Consider the following 20,550-nt stretch of genomic DNA (forward strand, 5'->3'; position numbering starts at 1 on the left):
TGCTGCAGTTTTTTGCCACGTAAGAAATAGTCCTTCCTACCATTATTCCTACCAAAGTGGACCACCTCGCACTTGCCAACATTAAATTCCATTTGCCATTTCCTGGCCCATTCGCCCAGCCTATCTAGATCCTTCTGCAGACTCTCCACACCCTCCGCGCAATTTGCCGTTCCCCCAATCTTGGTGTCATCAGCAAATTTCGACACCATACACTCGGTTCCCTCCTCCAGATCATCTATATAAATGGTAAATAGCTGAGGCCCCAGCACCGACCCCTGGGGCACTCCACTAGTCACCAACCGCCAATCCGAATAGCACCCATTGACCCCCACTCTCTGCCTCCTATCTGACAACCAATCCTCTATCCACGCTAACACCCTACCCCCAACTCCATGCCCCCTTACCTTCCGCAATAACCTCTTGTGAGGTTCCTTGTCAAACGCCTTCTGAAAATCAAGAAAGACCACATCCACCGGCTCTCCTCTATCCACCGCCCTAGACACATCCTCATAGAACTCCAATAAATTTGTCAGACACGACTTCCCCTTAACGAAACCGTGCTGCGCCTGCTCTATCAAGCAATTCCCCTCAAGATGCCTCGCTATTTCCTCCTTGATGACGGATTCTAACATTTTACCTACAACAGACGTTAAACTAACCGGCCTATAATTCCCTGCCTTTTGCCTGGCACCCTTCTTAAACAACGGCGTAACATTAGCCGCTTTCCAATCTTCCGGCACTTCCCTGGAATCCAGCGACGTCTGGAAAATAACCACCAAGGCATCCACTATCACCTCCGCCATTTTGAGATCCATTTGATCTAACTCATGCCTCAGAACCAGATTCAGAAATACCTCCTCCCTTTGTTGGGTCGAAAATATACTGTTCAACATTTTCCTGAACACACTGAACACACTTCTCTCTCTTGCTGTTCTTTACTCCATCATTATTCTAATCTATATTAAGAAAATAAATGTTGCTGAAGAGAGAGACATATTGCTGAAGCTTTTTTGTCTTGCCTTCATCAGGATAAATATAAGAATGACAAATTTCAGATGATCACAACAATTTATACAACAGGGTGCTTATTAGTTGGCAAGTCACCCCTGGTTGGCTGAGGCATTGCCCTGGAGAAAGCAACAGTGCAAGCTGCTTGAGTACAGTCTGTACTCTGCCTATTGTAAACAACTGAAGGAACAAGCTATTTGACTCAATCAGGATGCATGAGTTGAGAATTGCGTCAACACTGAAATTCATACATGACAAAAGCTCACTTGTGTGAGAGGCACATCTTTTTGGACTGATGACAGCAACTTGTTGGTGGAAAATACTACTTTTGTAGCCTTGCAAACTTCGTGGAAAAATAGAGCGGATTTAAGCTATCCTGCATGACATTAGCTACCTTGACCAGATCATCGTTTGCTGCATATTATGCAAACTCTCAAATGAATCAAAGAGCACTGCTTGCAGACCTGAAAAATGTCAGATCTATCTAAAATGATCCTAGAAAATATCTCAAAACATCCACTGAGTGATTCCAATATTGGGAAGAACTAGCTGACCAGTCCTGAATATAGTGAGTATGCTAGCAACCAATTTAAGATGAACAGTTGTGCACTGAACACATTTGCTCTTGCTAGAAGTGACATGCATTCACACACAGGGATCCACTCTCAACAACAAAAAAGCAATATGTTCAAACCTTGCATATTTTCTGAACTGCTTGGGAGCTTTGGAGCCTATAATTCCTCATTGCTTTCTCCATGGTAATGCCTTATTCAATCAGAGTTGATATAAGAACATAAGAACATAAGAAATAGGAGCAGGAGTAGGCCATCTAGCCCTTCGAGCCTGCCAACAAGTCAGCACCCTTTTTCACCTGTAGTATAAATTGTGGTGATTATTTGAAGTGTTGAATTCTTGTACTCGTCTTGATAAGCATAGGATGAAAAGTATCAGCAAAATTGTCTCTCTTTTCAGCAATATTTAATTCTGTATTATCAAGTGACTTATAAAATATTCCCTCACTATCTTCTGTGTCTGTTGTTCACCTGTACTTCCCTGCAAATGTGCTCCTCTTTCCTACAAAATGATAGCCTATAGAATTATACCCAGTGATGCAATTCCACCTTATTTCTGCCCTTAACAATGATTAAGCAATGGAAGCTGGCTTTGCCAGTCACACGCTCATCCTATAAATAAATAATAAGAGAAATTCTTCTGGCTCAAAAGCATATAAGAGCAATGTATAATTTTTAAGTTTAATATATATCATTACGTAAGGTACAAAGGCTTTCAGTTTGTTTAAGTTTTGTTTGTGAACCTTGGTGCTGGGAGGTCTGGATGGACTCCTGACTGAAACTGTTGGGGTTTTTTTGTACATATACATTTTTAATGAAGTTTTATAACCCCTGAAAGTAAAGAGATGGATTAATAGTTCATCATCATAGAAACCCTACAGTGCAGAAGGAGGCGATTTGACCCATCGAGTCTGCACCGACCACAATCCCACCCAGGCCCTACCCTCTATATCCCTTCATACTTTACCCACTAATCCCGCTAACCTACACATCTCAGGAGCAAATTTTAGCATGGCCAATCAACCTAACCCGCACATCTTTGGACTGTGGGAAGAAACCGGAGCACCCAGAGGAAACCCACGCAGACACGAGGAGAACATGCAAACTCCACACAAAGAGTGACCCGAGCCAGGAATCGAATCCAGGTCCCTGGAGCTGCGAAGCAGCAGTGCTAACCACTGTGCTACCTTGCCACTCATAGCTGCATGATTGTAGAGGGGAAAACAAAATGTAGAAAAAAACTTCACTGTTGCTGAGCGACAGTGGTCCTGGTGCATAAACACAGAAGAAAGGCAGAAAACAGAGTACGTTAAGGACTTGATTTTACCATTTTCATTCTAAGTGCTAAATCTGGGCACAGTTTGGATCCGACTTGGAAACCTGCTCTCAAGCACCCCTATAGGTATTCAGCCTGAGGGCTGAGCGCGCTCAGAACGGTCGGAGCTCTGAACTGCGCATACGCAGTTAGAAAAAAGTTCAAAAAAGTGTTAGATCGCTCCTGAGCCGCAGGAAGCAGAGAAAGCGGCCTGGGAGCGAAAAGTGGAAGCGATGGCCCTCACAGACATTATTGCGCCCCCCCCCCCCCCCCCCCCCCAGCTACCCAGACCGATCACAACCCTCTGCCCCCTTCCTCCCCACGATCACCCACAGAATGGTAGCAGACCCTCCCCTGCCCCTGTAGGGGAGGGTCTGAAACATCTTACCCACCTCCCTCCTCCCCTCCCCCCACCCCCACCCAGAGAATGATCTGGCCTCATTCTCCCCCACCCTCCTTCAAAGAATGATCTGGCTTCACACCCCCTCCCCAAAGAGAACGATCTGGCTTCCCCCGCAAAATGATCTGGCCTCACACCCCACCCCCCCACCCCCAAAGATACATATGACCGACCTCCTCCTCCCCACCCCCTCACAAGAGAATGCTCTGGCCTGCCTCCCTCCCGCACCCCCCCACCCCCAACCAGACAACTATCAGTCCTCCCACCCCTTCCCCAACCAGACAATGATCAGGCCTCCCGCCCCCTCACCAAAGAATGATCTGGCCCGCCTTCTCCTCCCCCTCCCCCCAATCTGAGTCAGAGCGTTGGAAGCTCGATTCTAATCCTAAGTGAGAAGCTTTTGAACAAGAACAAAGAACAAAGAAAATTACAGCACAGAAACAGGTTCTTCGGCTCTTCAAGCCTGCACTGACCATTCTGCCTGACTTAACTAAAACACCCTATCCTTCTGGGGACCATATCGCTCTATTCCCATCCTATTCATGTACTAGTCAAGACACGCCTTAAAAGTCACTACCGTATCCGCTTCCAGTACCTCCCCCAGCAATGAGTTCCAGGCACCCACTACTCTCTGTGCAAAAAATCTGCCTCAAACATTTCTTTTAAACCTTGCCCTTCGCACCTTAAACCTATGCTGCCTAGGAATTGACTCTTCCACCCTAGGAAAAAGCTTCTGACTGTCCACTCTGTCCATGCCTCTCATAATCTTGTATCAGGTCTCCCCTCAACCTCCGTCGTTCCAGTGAGAACAAGCCAAGTTTCTCCAACCTCTCCTCATAGCTAATGCCCTCCATACCAGGCAACATCCTGGTAAATCTTTTCTGCACCCTACCTCCAAATCCTCCATATCCTTCTGGTAGTGTGCTGATCAGAATTGAACACTATGTTCCAAGTGTGGCCTAACTATATTTCTATAAAGTTGCAACTAATTACTTGCCAATTTTTAAACTTAATACCTCAGCTATGAAGGCAAGTATGCTGCATGCCTTCTTGACTACCTTCTCTACCTGCATTGCCACTTTCAATGACCTGTATATCTGTACACCTAGATCCCTTTGCCTATCAATACTCTTAAGGATTCTGCCATTTACTGTATATTTCCTATCCTTGTGCCAAGGTTATGGCAAATCTTCACTGGTTTATGAGTCTGTACTGATGTTGCTGGAGTAAAGGAATAGTGTGAATTTGAAGCACCTCGTGTATGTATTGAGATGTTTCCAACATTTTTTTGCAATATAATTCATTTTCTCTTGTATAATAAATATTTTGCTGTTTGGGGGCAATTTTGAGCCTGCACTCTCCATCCACAGGGATGACGGCACACGCTCAAAATCCAGAGAAACTCAGAAAGCATGATACGAATTGGCCCCCTCATCCAGCCCCTTCACAAGTGGAATAGTGTGAATCATACCACAGGACCCTACAAAGCTCATTTTAATACATTAGCATGTCATTAGTGAGCACTATCTCCGGGACTCTTGGTTTAGGTTGGCATAAGCCCCTTGGCTTAGGTTGGCATTGCCAAGTTGACATGTTGCCAACATAGTGCAAACTTTAGCCAAGAAGCAACGTTGGGGGCATTGCAAAGCCACTGCCTGGCCATGTCCCTCTCCCTTGGAGGCTATACTTACCTTTACAACCTCAAGGAGACCCACCCCCCCCCCGCCTCATCAGATCCATGTCTAGGTGCAGTTGTTGTAAATGGCATCAGTGTGATGGCACGCCGGTGCCTGCTTGATATCCGGTGAGGGGTGAAGTTGCAGAGAGAGTTCTCCCTAGGACACACCAATGCATTAAAATGAGCTTCCTGCGATCCCACAGCATTTCATCCCAATGAGCCAATAAGTTCAGAACTCAAACTCGCCGGCACCAATCGCGCCCTCCAGGTTTTGTGCACATGCCACCATTCCCACAGATGGAGAGTGTAGGTTCAAAATTGCCCCCACTATTACTGGAGATCTTCAAGTTAGTGTCTTGGATCTAACCATCTTCAGATTCTTCATCAATAACCTTATCACCTTCATAAGCGCAGAACTGGGGATATTTGCTGATGATTACAGAATGCTCAGTAATGCTCACAAATTCACAATCTTCCAGGTGCTGAAGCACTTTGTGCTGAATCTTCCAACATCAATTCTCTGGGGGTTACCATTAACCAGAAACTTCACTGACCCAGCTCCACAGCTTCTGTGGCTTATAAGGGCAGGTCAGAGGATAGAAACTGCGTGGTGAATAACTAATATTCTGGCTTCTTAAAGCCTACAAGACGCATATCAGGAGTTTAATGGGTTACTTCCTATTTGCCTGGATGAAGGCAGTTCCAATGACACTAGAGAAACTTGCTATTATCCCAGACAAAGCAGCACTCTTGAGTGGTACCCAACACGGCACATAGTGGCAGCACTGTCCCACCCACAAAAAGTACTATAGCAACTTACCAAGGCTCTTTCGACAGTACCCTTCAAACCTATGATCTCTACCACATAGAAGACCAAAGGCAGCAGATACATGGGTAACCCAGCACCTGGAGATTCCAATCCAAGTCACATACCATCTTGACTTGGAATTATATCGCCATTCTTTCACTGTTGCTCCATCAAAATCCTAAAACTCCCTGCTTACCAACTCCTTGCCTAAAAGCTGATGAAGCCCTTGAGGAGTACAGTGAAAGTCGAAAAGAACTTAAATGTGGAATTAGGAGGGCTAAAAGGGACCATGAAACGTCTTTAGCAAACAGGGTCAAGGAGAATCCCAAGGCTTGTTATGCTTATATTAGGGCAAGACGATAACAAGATAAAGAGTAAGCCCATTCAAGGACAATGAGAGAAGTTATGCATGGAACCACAGGAAGTGGGTGTGATCCTTAATGAATACTTTGTCTCAGTATTTGCCAAGGATAAGGAGATGGTGGATGCTGAGGCCAAGGATGGATGTGTGAACGGTTTGGAGAACGTCAGTATATCAAAGGAGAAAGTGCTGAGTATCCTAAATTGCATTAAGGTAGACAAGTCCCTGGGGCCAAATGGGATGTATTGGGTTACTGAAGCAAGGGGAGAGAGAAATGGTTGAAACCTTAATAGATATCCACAGCTTCTTTGACCACAAGCAAGGTTCCAGAGGACTGGAGAACAGGCAATTGTTTAAGAAAGGAAGCAGAGATAATTCAGGAAAATATAGGCTGGTAAGCCTGACATCAGTGGTGGGCAAGCTTTTGAAGGAGATACTGAGGGACAGGATACATGCATATTTGGAAGAAAGTGGATTAGTGAGTGAGAGTCTGTTACTGGGGAAGGTCATGTCTCACCAACTTGATTGAGTTTTTTGAAGAGGTGACAAAGATAATTGATGAGGGAAGGGCTGTGGATGTGCCAATATGGTAAGGCATTTGATAAGTCCCACATGGCAGACTGGTACAAAAACTAAAATCACATGGGATTCAGGGTGGCTGGTTGGATAGATACTGAAGTGGCTTGGTTATAGAAGACAGAGAGGAGTGGCAGAAGGGTGTTTTCAGAATGGAGATCTGTAGCTGGTGGTGTTCCACAGAGATCAGTGCTGGGATCTTTTTTGTTTGTTTGTTGTATACGTAAATGGTCTGGAGGAAAACGTGGGTAGTCTGATTAGTAAGTTTGTGGATAACACAAAGATTGGCAGAGTTGCTGATAGTGCTGAGAATTGTCAGAAGATATAAGAGGATATATAAAAAGGAAGAGGCTGGCTAGGGTGAACGTTGGTCCCTTAGAGGATGAGAAGGGAGACTTAGTGGTAGGGGATGGGGATACGGCGGAGGTCCTGAATAACTTTTTTGTTTCGGTCTTCACGGAGGAGGACGTGAATAATTTGCCGGATGTTAGAGATGGAAAGGTGGTAGGACTGGAGGGTCTCGATGACATTACTGTTACTAGAGAGGTGTGGTGCTCGACAGACTGGAGGGGCTGATTGTGGACAAGTCCCCAGGACCGGATGGAATGCATCCAAGGGTCCTGAAAGAAATGGCGGAGGTGATAGTGGATGCCTTGGCGGTTATTTTCCAGATGTCGCTAGATTCCGGGGAAGTGCCGGAAGATTGGAAAACGGCTAATGTTACGCCGTTGTTTAAGAAGGGTGCCAGGCAAAAGGCGGGGAATTATAGGCCTGTTAGTTTAACGTCTGTTGTCGGTAAAATGTTAGAATCTGTCATCAAGGAGGAAATAGCGAGGCATCTTGAGGGGAACTGCTTGATAGAGCAGACGCAGCACGGTTTCGTTAAAGGGAAGTCGTGTCTGACAAATTTACTGGAGTTCTATGAGAATGTGTCTAGGGCGGTGGATAGAGGAGAGCCGGTGGATGTGGTCTTCCTGGATTTTCAGAAGGCGTTTGACAAGGTACCTCACAAGAGGTTATTGCAGAAGGTCAGGGGGCATGGAGTTGGGGGTAGGGTGTTAGCGTGGATAGAGGACTGGTTGTCAAATAGGAGGCAGAGAGTGGGGGTCAATGGGTGCTATTCGGATTGGCGGATGGTGACTAGTGGAGTGCCCCAGGGGTCGGTGCTGGGGCCTCAGCTATTTACCATTTATATAGATGATCTAGAGGAGGGAACCGAGTGTAGGGTGTCGAAATTTGCTGATGACACCAAAATTGGTGGAAAGGCAAATTGTGCGGAGGGTGGGGAGAGTCTACAGAAGGATCTAGATAGGCTGGGCGAATGGGCCAGGAAATGGCAAATGGAATTTAATGTTGGTAAGTGCGAGGTGGTCCACTTTGGTAGGAATAATGGTAGGAAGGATTATTACTTACGTGGAGAAAAACTGCAGCAGGCGACGGTGCAGAGGGACCTCAGGGTCCTTGTGCATGAGTCGCAAAAACCCAGCTTGCAGGTGCAGCAGGTGGTCAGGAAGGCGAATGGGATGCTGGCTTTCATCGCGAGGGGGATTGAATATAAAAGTAGGGAGGTCTTGCTGCGGCTGTATAGGGCATTGGTGAGGCCGCAGCTGGAGTACTGTGTGCAGTTTTGGGCGCCGTACTTACGCAAGGATATTTTAGCCTTGGAGGGAGTGCAGAGGAGGTTTACTAGGCTGATTCTGGAGTTGAGGGGGTTGAGCTATGAGGAGAGGCTGAATAGATTAGGCTTGTACTCGTTAGAGTTTAGAAGAATGAGGGGAGATCTCATTGAGACGTATAAGATGATGAATGGGATGGATAAGATAGAGGTGGAGAGACTCTTCCCGCTCAGAAAGGATAGTAGGACTAGGGGGCATAGCCTCAAGATAAAGGGGGGGCAGTTTAGAACAGAGTTGAGGAGGAACTTCTTCACTCAAAGGGTGGTGAATCTCTGGAATTCTCTGCCCGTTGAAGTGGTGGAGGCTGCCTCGCTAAATATTTTTAAGACGCGGGTTGATGGGTTTTTGATGAGAGAGGGGATTAAGGGTTATGGGGAGAGGGCGGGAATGTGGAACTGAGCCACGACAGATCAGCCATGATCTTATTGAATGGCGGGGCAGGCTCGAAGGGCTAGTTGGCCTACTCCGCTCCTATTTCTTATGTTCTTATATAGATAAATTGGAGATTTGGGTACAGAAGTGGCAGATGGAGCTTCATCCTGACAATTGTGAGGTGATGCATTTTGGAGGATTAAATTTAGGTATGAATTATACTGTAAACAGCAAAACTATTAGGAACATTAACATACAGAGGGATCTGGGTATGCAGGTTCACAGTTCCCTAAAGGTGGCAACACAGGTGGCCAAGGTGATTAAGAAGACATACGGCATGCTTGTCTTCATCAGCTGGTGCATTGAGTACAGGAGTTGGGAAGTCATGTTGCAGCTACGTGAAACCTTGGTTAAGCTGCATTTGGAGCGTTGTGTGCAGTTCTGGTCAACAAACTATCAGAAGGACATGGAAGGACTTGGAGAGAATGCAAAGAAGGTTCACCAGCCTTATCTCGAGGGTGTTGACAGTGAGGAAGGGTTGAATAAACTAGGATTGTTTTCACTGGAAAAATGGAGTCTGAGGATCTGACAAAGGTCTACAAAACTATGAGAGGCATAGACAGGGTGAATAGTCAAAGGCTTTTTCCAATGATGGAAGTGTCAATTACAAGGGGGCACAGTTCAAGGTGAGAGGGGAAATATTTAAGGGAGACGAGCGGAGAAAGTTTTTCACGCAGAAAGTAGTGGGTGCCTAGAACGTGCTGCCAGAGGATGTGGTGGAAGCAGGCACGTTAGCAATGTTTAAGAAACATCTGGATGAGTACATGAATAGGGAGGAAATTGAGAGGTATGGACTGAATAAGGGCAGAAAGCTTTTTAGTTAGGGCATCATGATCACCACAAGCTTGGAAGGCCGAAGGGCCTGTTCCTTTGCTGTACTCTTTTTTGTTCTTTATCAGTACTATGTGTGTATCTATACCACAGTTCAAGAAGATGATTTGCGACCATCTTCTTGAGAGAAATTGGGAATGGGCAATAAATGCTGACCTGGCCAGTGACTCACATCCAGTCAATGATTAAAAAAAGAAGTCTGAGTGATCCAAGTTAATTCAAAGTCTCTGATGTGCAATAAAACATTACGTCCATCCTCAAAATAATAGGTGGGATTTTACCAGCCATTTCTGTCAGTGGGATAGTCTGGTCCTGCTAATGGCAAGTCCCCATCATGAGTTCCCCAGTGGCAGAGGTGCAAACAACAGGAATCGGTGTTTCCAGTCCCGCTGCCAGCCAATGGTGGGCCAACTCCACAAAAATGCCATGGAGGGGGCAGAAAATTCTGCCCAATGTCAGTGGCAGCCTTGATCAGTTTTCATGGTTGAATTTTATTTTCTTTGGCTCGATGAGCTGCCAATTTTAACTGTTTGAAAGGATGAACAATTTGATAGAACAACCAACCATCATAGGCCTTGAACAGTAGCATAAAGGGAAGATTTCTAAATGTTGGGAGTGAAATAGAGCCATGATTTTTAGCTAGGAAATACTTCAGAACATCCACAGTAGGGGGTAAAATAATAGGAACTTTTAAGGCCCTACACATAAAAGATAGCAAAAGTAGTACTGTGCCTGTTTCCATTATTTTTAAAGGAATTTAGGATCCCATCACTGGAAATGGCTAACTCCTACTGTATGCACATCAAGTTGAGGAACTAGTGAGCTAGTGGTAGCAACATGAAGTGAAATGGAAATACTGTACAGGCTAAATGTTTATCTGTTATTTGATATAAATTTACATACATTAATAAGCATTTAATCCCTTCTCTCACCACTGCCCTTTTATGCCTGCGTAACGGATAACTATTTGAATATTAGAATGACTGAGGCTCTAGCAATAAGTCAGTAAGACACTTTTAGTTTTTTCCTTACTGTCACGTCATTTCAAAATCTAAAAACGATTTTCCCCATCGAAGCTGATTTGTATCCTGTGTGAGGCATATCAGACATACCTGGTGAAATGAAGAAACTTAATTATTGTTTCCTCGGTCTGGTGTTTCATTCTTGATGCACTAATCATCCATCATTGGCACTTATGCACTTCTGCTCTTCCTGGCTGTCAAGGAACATGCAAAGAGAAGTTCCTAACAATGTACCTTTTTCATCATCTGCATGGACAACTAAAAGAATTTCAAACAGGGCCAGCCAGACACCTTTCCCATCCATCTGGAAAAAGTGCAAATGTCCTTCAACAGGAATTAGGCTACTAATTAACATACACAGGCTTCTAACTTCTACTTTAGACGGTTCCCTGTACCTAAAAAAAAGACCCCTTGAATTTGGCAGTTGACCAAAAACCTATTAGGCAAGGCTGATCCAGTGCTAGTACTTGTACGTTGAAGTCCATGAAATGTGTTCTGAAAGCTGAAAATTAGTGGCTTAAGGACAATCTAGGGAGTCTAACACAATGCATGATTTATGACCTTTTTTGTGACTTAGCTACTATTTTCCCTCAACCAACACCATCAAAAGAGATTAATTGGTCAGTTACGTAAGTGCTGCTTGTTGGAGCTTGTTATGTTCAAATTGGCTTTCACAATTGTCTCCAAACAGCAGTGCCAACTCCTTAGTATATATTTCATGAGTTGTAAGGCACTTTAGGACATCTTGAGGTCATAAAAGATGCTCTGTACATGGAAGTTCTTTCTCCATTCATTTATTTGTTTGTTTTCAGTATACCTCTGCTCTGACCTATGATGCTGTTCAAGTGATGACTGAAGCATTCCGTTATCTACGCAAACAACGGATTGACATCTCTAGGAGAGGTAGTACTGGAGATTGTCTTGCTAACCCCGCTGTACCCTGGGGACAAGGGATCGAAATAGAAAGAGCATTAAAATTGGTATGTAACTTTTGGTTGATAAGAAATTGAAATACTTCAGGTACACAAATTATTACACAAGGGATGGAAATTTGTCCCATCAATGGCACAAAAATGAGTGATATCAGATCATCCATCTGTTATATTCAGTGCATGATATTTAATTCCATTGCAGTCAATCGAAATAGATACCAGAAACTGTATATAATAGACAACTGATCCAAAGGCACTAATTTGTGCTGCCACCCAAGATGAATTTTGGTCTCAAAGTTTGCTGATCCTAGACCATAATCCTCACAAGTTGACATTTCTTTGACAATCGTTTACATATTATGCATATTAAGATAATAGTTGGGCACTAATTAATATATTTTAGCATTGTTATCTTTTTTGTACTTAGAAATATAATTCTTTAACCAGATGAAAGGCTGTTCTTCTGCTGCTTACCATATGTTTGTGTATTTTTTAAAAAATTCATACTCTAGGATATGAGCATTGCTGGCAAGACCAGCGTTCATTATCTACCTCCATTTGCTCTTGAGAGTGTGTTATTAAACCTTCTTCTCAAATCGTTGCTTTTCATTTTGTAAGGCATTTCCTGTTTTTATTTACAATGATAAGGTATAGGGAGATTGCTTTTACTTACTAGCTGAGAACCTTTAAAACTGCTTCTGTGATGTGGTAAAAGGCTGGTTATTTTACTGAGTGATTAACAGATGCAAAAATCTGTATTCATTCAATTAGGTTGAGTCTGAATACCTTTTCTTCATTTCTGGTTATAATGTATAAGTGGTTTGACACTGGCAAAGCCTCTATACTCATCACCTCTTTGTTATTTGGCTAATAGCATTTATGGAAACTGCCAAAGCATATAATGAATGAGCTGGCTTGCCAATTGCATCACTTTATTCTGTGTTGTGAAATTAGAAGATACTGCGTGGTCCACGGTGTGGTATTTCTCAGAAGAGATTTTTGTCATTGTCAGATGCATTTTTCAAACTGTGTGTTAAGCAATGAAAGCTCAGTTAACTGCAAATAGCCAAAGGGTATTAATGCTGTTTGTTCCTTATGTGTCAGCACAAACAACATAAAAGGAACCAATTTTCAAAAAATGGAATCCAAAGAATCATTAGATTGCCAACAGGTAACCCTCATGGGTAACATTGCAGAACTAGATAATTGAGTCTTGCAGAGTGTTTTTATTGACAATCAATTATTAAAATCACCCATTAGTTGTTAAAATTTAACACAAATATCTCATTAAATGATGTCCACAAAATAAATAAAAGAATATTTTTTTCCTCCTCGTTTTCTAATATAGGTCCGCATTGATGGTTTAACTGGAAATATTCAGTTTGATCAATTTGGAAGAAGAGTGAATTATACAGTAAATATCATGGAACTCAAAAATAGCGGTCCCCGGAAGGTAATAGTACTACGTACAATCAATCTTTACAACAAGAATTGTTTCAGGTGTATTCTTTGAACATCAATAAGTACTGTATTGTTAACATGTTTACAACTTAGAACAGGATTATCCCCTACCGTTATGGATCTTTAGCTGCCAGCTAATAATAAAACCATGTTCAGTTATTTATTTGAATTGTAGACACCTCTGTGAGTGATTCGCATAGTTTCCTGATGGGAAATTTACCATGTTGCTGTTGGATGCATTTATAGAAGGAACAAAGTGTGAAATGTTTGGCTGGTTTCTACTGTGGCTAGCAACTGAGTAAAAAGTCTGACAACACCAGGTTTAAGTCAACCGATTTATTTGATAGCAACTGACACAGAGGAGCATGCATGTATAAAGTAAACGATGCACGATACTAAACGTTTCTAACAATTTCTACTGTGAAACTGGCAGATTGGATACTGGAACGAAGTCGACAAGATGGTTGTCACAGCCACAGATTTTCTTGGTGGAAATGAGACTGCAGGAATGGAGAATAAAACCGTTGTAGTAACGAGTATCATGGTATGTTGTTGTCCACATACTGGAAAAAAATTCTCAATCTTGATTAAAATGATCAATCAATATACAAACATTAGTGAGAGTGACTAGATTATTCTCACAATATCAATAAATATATCTTCTTACATTTTATGTCATTTTTGTAAAGTTTAGCCTTTTTTAAAGTCATTTATCTGTTTAGAAATTGCTTTCTTCTGCTATAATTGCATCAGTTGTCGATCATTTAAACTGCAAGACAGCCAGAATAGTTAGACAATGAGACTTCAGATCACAGAAGTTCAAACAGTGAAAGTTCTGGAGAGAGTGGTTAAACAGAGAGACTTCATAACTGAGAGTTTCACAATGAAGCATTGTTAAACTCTCAAAACTCATGAAGAAAGGATAGGCTATATCTATTGGAGTTTAGAAGATTGAGAGATGATCTTACTGAAATGTATAAGGGTAAAAGCAAAATACTGCAGATGCTGGAATCTGAAACAAAAATAGAAAAGGCTGGAAAATCTCAGCTGGTCTTCAGATCTGCAGGGGACCAGATAGGGTGGGTACTGGAGGATATTTTCTTTTGTGAGGAAAACTGAAATCATGGACTGAGAAATTTCCCTGACATTTGTATTCCACATCTGGCCAATTTAGATTTATGCAAATATTGATTTCACACTTCCAAGTGCAGCACCTCCAGGGAAGCAAGTGTCTCGTACTGCCAATGGTATTACTTCTTCATGTCTGCAATATACAGCAAATAAAACTTGGACAATTTCTTTAATGGGTTTGTTTCATTAGTTTGATGCTCAGGCAGCAAGCTGAAAATTGAACTCTGATCAATAGTAACAAACGTCAGCAGGGAATTCAAATCCTCAAATGGAAAATAACACCAATTAAAATTAAGGCGCTTGAAAGGCTTTTAATTGGCCTGAGTAGAATCAGTGACCATTGAAATGATGACAGAAAATTTGTCTCAATTATGATTTCTTCACATAATGGAAAACTTCATTCTAAAATCTCCAGCTGAGGCTGTGAACAATTATTTTCATTATTTCCATGCTTCATTTTAATACTAATCCAGATGACTCATGTTCAAACCACTGCTCTAGTAATTCAAACAGTCCAGCCACCTCTTTGTTAGGGGCACCAGATGAAGTTCCCATGTTCTTTCTGCATGAGGGGAAAACCGTGTCTGTATCAATCTCTCTGAGGAAGCATGTCTTCTATCAGTGGGTCATGGAAGTCCACAGGGTGCCATAATGAAAGTCTTCCTAGGCATCATCATGTTTAGAGGATGAATTTTTATGGTAAGAGACAGCTGCAGTCGCCTGGAGGAAATTTCAAACTTTTAAATTTCTATAAATATTTATATTTTAAAATATTTTTTAAATTAAATATTTTTTAAATTACTTTTATCGTCATATTTTACATGAATATTTTCTGTAAAGCTCACACCAGTATTAAATTCTGGATGAGAAAAAATGCATAGAGCTTCATCAAATTCTAACGTATACATAAATTATTGTAAATTTGAAAATGAACATCAAGGACATGTCTCAATGAAAAACAATTATGTTGAGTTTTAGTAATCTTAGTTGCCCCAAAGTCTTGGAGAAAGTGCTATTTATGCATTTAATGCAAATCTTTATAGCTTGGAAATGTGTTAATTTTTGTGGTGTTGTCTGGTAACACAGTTGGTAAGCCATGGAACTGAAAAAATGGATTAATGTTTTTCCACATAAACTTCTATTCTTAGCTATGCCATCAAGATGATTCATCAATGGAGTTCATGGATTCTTATGGTTTGGAGAGAAAGACAGGCTGTTGCATATGTACTATCTGTTTGCCAGTTCATGAATAGTTGAGGCAAAAAATGTTATTTAACTGCCATATTGCTCAGAGAATACTGCACGATGGCACAGTAGTTATTTCTGCTGCCTCGCAGTGACAGGGACCTAGGTTCAGTTCCGGCCTCAGGCCTGTTTGCTCCATATTTGTGTCGGTTTCCTCCGGGTGCTCTGGTTTACTCCCACAGGTGAGCAGGTTACGTTGATTGGCCATGCTAAATTGCTCTTTAGTGTCAAGGAGATTGGCAAAGTAACTATGTGGGGTTATAGGGATAGGACCAGGGAGGATTGTTGTTGATGTAAGCTCAATGGGCTGAATGGCCTTTCTGTATTGTAAGGATTTGATGATTTTATGCATATTGAATTTATCTTTAAAAAATGTTTTGTGATGCAAACTCTCTTGTCATAGGAATCACCCTATGTTATGCTGAAGAAGAATTATGAGCAATTTGAAGGAAACGACCAGTATGAAGGCTATTGTGTTGATCTAGCTGCTGAAATAGCCAAACATTGTGGCTTTAAGTACAAACTTTCCATAGTGCCCGATGGCAAGTACGGTGCTCGGGACGGGGAAACAAAAGTTTGGAATGGAATGGTGGGAGAACTGGTCTATGGGGTAAGATCACAAAATATTCACTCCAGTTCCTTCAATTATTGGACTGCTGTATCTTTAATGCACAACAGATGATTTCCAAGAAAAGGATAAGGTTTACGATGCTGATTTTGCACACAGGCAAAATGTCCATTGTCAGAACTTATGGAAATGCAACTATTTCAATTCTGCCTTTACAATATATAAGTAAGATACTCTGTTCTGTTATTTCCAGAAATGAAGGAATCAAGGGAATCATGTGATGATGATGGATAATTACATTTCCTAAAGTAACAAGATACATTTAGTGAAAAATGAATATAAACTATTTTCACATCACAGGTTTGGTAGCACAAATGCAAACCTTTGAATAAAAATTTGCTCTTAGTCTTCAATTGAACAATTTGTTGAGTAGCACTTACTTATGTAATGTTGGATCAGACGCCTTTTTGCATTATAAACAAATATAGTCCCACTCTGGATGGAACATTTTCCACATCATTAACAGCAGCTCATATGCATGATTGATTTATTAAAGGAAGTATACGTGTAATAAATAGTGGGATTCTGAGTTTATCATCTTTGTAATTTTGAATAACATGAAGAAACTCTGATCTTATAGTATTATTGTATTTTATTTTAAATAAGTTACAGCCCATTGTTTTACCCAGTATTAATATGCAGCAACCTTGGAACAACTAATGTCCATGTAACAATAAGCGAACACAAGTTCACTTTAAAATTATGACAGGAAATTTGTAACAGCATCTATGAGGAGAGAAGATGGATTACTTTTTTGACAAGAGAGCCTTCATCAAAACTCAATAATTATATCAATGCAATTAAAGAAAGATTTAAAAAAAGCCAATGGTTGATCATCACTTTTACCTGGCAAAAAATATATTGCCAATCATCTTATTCATTAATAAAGATTTTAAATTCAGCTTTGTTTCTACCTGTGCTTTTGTTTTACCAGAAGGCAGATATTGCAGTAGCTCCACTGACAATAACATTGGTAAGAGAAGAGGTGATCGACTTTTCAAAGCCCTTCATGAGCCTTGGGATATCCATCATGATAAAGAAGCCCCAGAAGTCGAAGCCAGGAGTATTTTCCTTTCTAGATCCATTAGCCTATGAGATCTGGATGTGCATTGTCTTCGCTTACATTGGGGTCAGCGTAGTTTTATTCCTGGTCAGCAGATTTAGTCCATATGAGTGGCACACTGAAGAATATGAAGATGGACGTGAAACACAAAGTAACGACCAAACTAATGAATTTGGGATATTTAATAGTCTCTGGTTTTCTCTGGGTGCCTTTATGCAGCAAGGATGCGATATTTCGCCAAGGTTGGTCACTCAAGCATTTTAGCTTTGTGCATTTTTGGTCCCTCTCTGATGCCATGGTGGATATATATTCATATTTAAAGCAGGCTTTTTCCCTTTTGAAAAAATTGGGAAAATTACGTAAAAATTGATTTGAATTTGTTCTGACAAAGGGAACAAAAACATGGAATAATAAGTTTTATTCAGATTAAAGAAGTACATGAATGATGTATTATTATAATATCATTCATGTATTTCCACAGTGGATTTATATACACCATGCCGCTGAGACTGTAAAATGCATAAGGTTACAGTCATTTCATAGTCCTCTTGGAGGGGTACCGTGTTTTTGCTGCATATTCCCATTTTACAATCTACGGTTATGTGTAGCTAACAGAGGCGAATGAGAGGAACAGCGGCAAACGGTAAGAATTTCCAGCCTACAAGTCATCACTTATCCATTCATCCAACTGTTTATTATTTTTCTATTTATGCTCCTTTTAGTAAATACATTCAGCTTATCTATCTTAGGGTTGATCAACATTTTTCATCAAGAAACTTTGAATATGCATGATACTATTAATATGAGAGGTTAAGGGTTTGGACTGACCTGTATTTTTGATAGTTATAAGTCATGATATGTTCAACTCAGAATATTTTCTTTATAGATCTGGCTTTTTCATAAATTTGCATAATCATTTTGGTACTGCCTTCTTATTTGGCTGATTATTCACTTAATGTATAATTCCTTTTTTTGTAAAACAAAAGAAATATATTGAGATCTAGCAAGGCATACAAGCCCATACATGGCTTGCTGTGTTAACCTGGCAGTATGTGATTAATTGAATCTTATGCATTTGAATCACTCTTTCACCTATCTTTATCAGAAAAATGAATTGTGTTCTGCAGCACCGACCTGAGAGAACGTAATCACCTTGGTAGTTGTCAAGAAAATAATAGTATTTTTCCTCCCCCTTTCTTATTTATGCCAGTATGTTTAATTATTTTGAATATCTAAAGGAATGACAAAGAAATAATTACTTCCAAACCAGTCATTTGCAGCTTATTAGTCATACCTAACCATGTTAATAAGCTGTAGGTAAATAATCGCCATAATTAACCATTGTTCATAAACTCACAATGTTAGCTGATTAATTCATTTAACCTCTGGTAGGTTTGTTTGATGCTTTCTATTTTCACTGTCCAGCTTTTAAGCAAATAATGAGTTTTCTATTTCTGGTTCTGTTTCAATACAGTAGAACCAGTTGTTTGCATCATCCTAAAATTGGCACTCTCCGTAACATAAAGACTTAGCATGTTCAAGGTTCAGTGAGAGGGTAACAGGGTGATCTGCTTGCAACATCTGCCTACTCTACTATTTGGAAGTGCATGACCATATTGGTGATGACTTTTACGCCCATCATATTACCCCCTCCTAATGAAGAGGTGTGTGGCCTCCTAACTGTGCTTCATCTGCACCGTGAAGTGAGTACGATCAGAAATTCAGCCAAAGGGGAGAGACAAGCCTGTTTCCACCACCAAATGAAACACAGAATTATCATTTTTTTGTAATACATTTAGAACCTAGGATAGAAAGTTGAGAATTGTTCAATACCACATTAGAAGGATGAAAGTTATTAAACCATGCTTATTGTTTGCATTAAAAATTAAATGAACCATACTTAATTTATATCTGTACCTTTTCAATGTAATAGGTTATGACAGTGAGGAAACTTTGACTTCTGATTTTTTTTTTGAAACCTGGGATGCTATGTTAAGGTTCATACATCTTCATTGCTGAAACTATGTGCAACTGTTCATATTTCACAGAAATTGTTGCTGGGTTTTTATGCCTTTTTATGCGTTTTCATTTAGTTTACTGGTTTTGGTAAAATCTGGAACAACAGTCCCGTAAAATTGTCTCAGATTTTTTATAAAAGTTTTAGGAAGCAAAAGTCAAAGATATAAAACCACTTAAAGAGCATTACAGAAGGAATTTATTTGATGATTACTATTAAATTCACCATGCAATGTTTCCTAAGCCATAGATTCCAAGTCCTATACTGGGTCTGTGCTGAATTAGATGATCTCAACGGGGGCAAGTGTCCTTGGGCTACAGAGAGGACAAATCAACTACTCCACTGATATACAGTGATCCTTGTTGGAAAGCGCATATTTCGGGACACCAAGGGGAAAGAATTGCTGTGGTTACTTTGTCTCATTACTGGATAGATTTGTTAAAACACAAACGTGTTTGTTGTGTTCCTATATACTCAACCACAGGAATTTTTTCCTTGAGGTAAGTATAGGAGCAGCTGAAACATGATGTCCTCGTGGTTGACTCATCTGCCAATACTGTCAGTTTTGGTCCACACGTGAAATATGGCCTTCTTTGTAGGGAACTGCAATAGCTGTTATTTGTGAACCAGCACTTTATGAAAAAAAATTGAAGCTCATATGGTGTAGGATGACATAGCACAATCCTTGCTATGATTTATTTCACATTTGGCTTACTGTGACTTACTGGTACTGAAATATATATGTGAATTTACAAGTTGATAGTTAATGTGATTGATTAGAAGCCAGCCTTTCTTTTTTGCCACCAAAAGACAGAGGGGCACTGAGTACACCGTGAATAGATCTGTTAACCGGAAAGAAATTACTTTGGTGCTCAAGGATGTGCTCAGGGACATTAAGTCCAGAGTGACCTTACAGTTTTGGTAAATGAGGATGTATTTGAAGACTGCAGCTAAAACTAAAAATAATCCATAGATTTGCATTGTTATTTTTGGATATTTCTCAAAAATTTGTGAGAATTGACTTTTGGTTTTTTTTCTTTTTTTTGCACCCCCAATCCAAAAGCAATTCACAAAAATGTAACTTATTTTCTCACATTTTGGGGCAAGTAAAGAGGGGGCTGAAAAACAAATATTGACTTGCTGCTAATAAGTCCTTTGGATTCCTAAGTTTTTTCTTTTGTGTTTGGACAGCTTACATGTTTGGAAGAATTTAGTTTCCCATGCATGCTGGCAGCTCATATGATGTGCTTCTGATAGGCACCTGGTTTTGAGAATTATAAGATGGTTTCTCGTGAGATCCACCATGATCCTAGATCACTGCAAAAGTAAAGCATTCACAATTTTTATGTGCAAAGCAACCAGCATAGTGCATTGCTTCTCAGATTTGAGAATGT

The 20,550-nt window shown here is 40.8% G+C and overlaps 1 protein-coding gene across 5 annotated transcripts in view; it reads left to right on the forward strand.

Moving 5' to 3' along the window:
* gria2b (glutamate receptor, ionotropic, AMPA 2b) overlaps positions 1-20,550 on the forward strand; it is a 142,075-nt gene that overhangs the window by 91,871 nt on the left and 29,654 nt on the right. For all 5 annotated transcript variants that reach the window (XM_080193465.1, XM_080193466.1, XM_080193468.1 and 2 more), the window contains 5 exons: positions 11,492-11,659; positions 12,960-13,064; positions 13,506-13,616; positions 15,852-16,058; positions 17,011-17,381. In XM_080193465.1, coding sequence (XP_080049591.1) covers positions 11,492-11,659; positions 12,960-13,064; positions 13,506-13,616; positions 15,852-16,058; positions 17,011-17,381 — 962 coding nt within the window. The remainder of the gene's footprint in view (positions 1-11,491; positions 11,660-12,959; positions 13,065-13,505; positions 13,617-15,851; positions 16,059-17,010; positions 17,382-20,550) is intronic.

The sequence above is a fragment of the Carcharhinus amblyrhynchos genome, chromosome 1, assembly GCF_965287045.1.
Source record: "Carcharhinus amblyrhynchos chromosome 1, sCarAmb.v2.hapA, whole genome shotgun sequence".
NCBI classification, from domain to species: domain Eukaryota; kingdom Metazoa; phylum Chordata; class Chondrichthyes; order Carcharhiniformes; family Carcharhinidae; genus Carcharhinus; species Carcharhinus amblyrhynchos.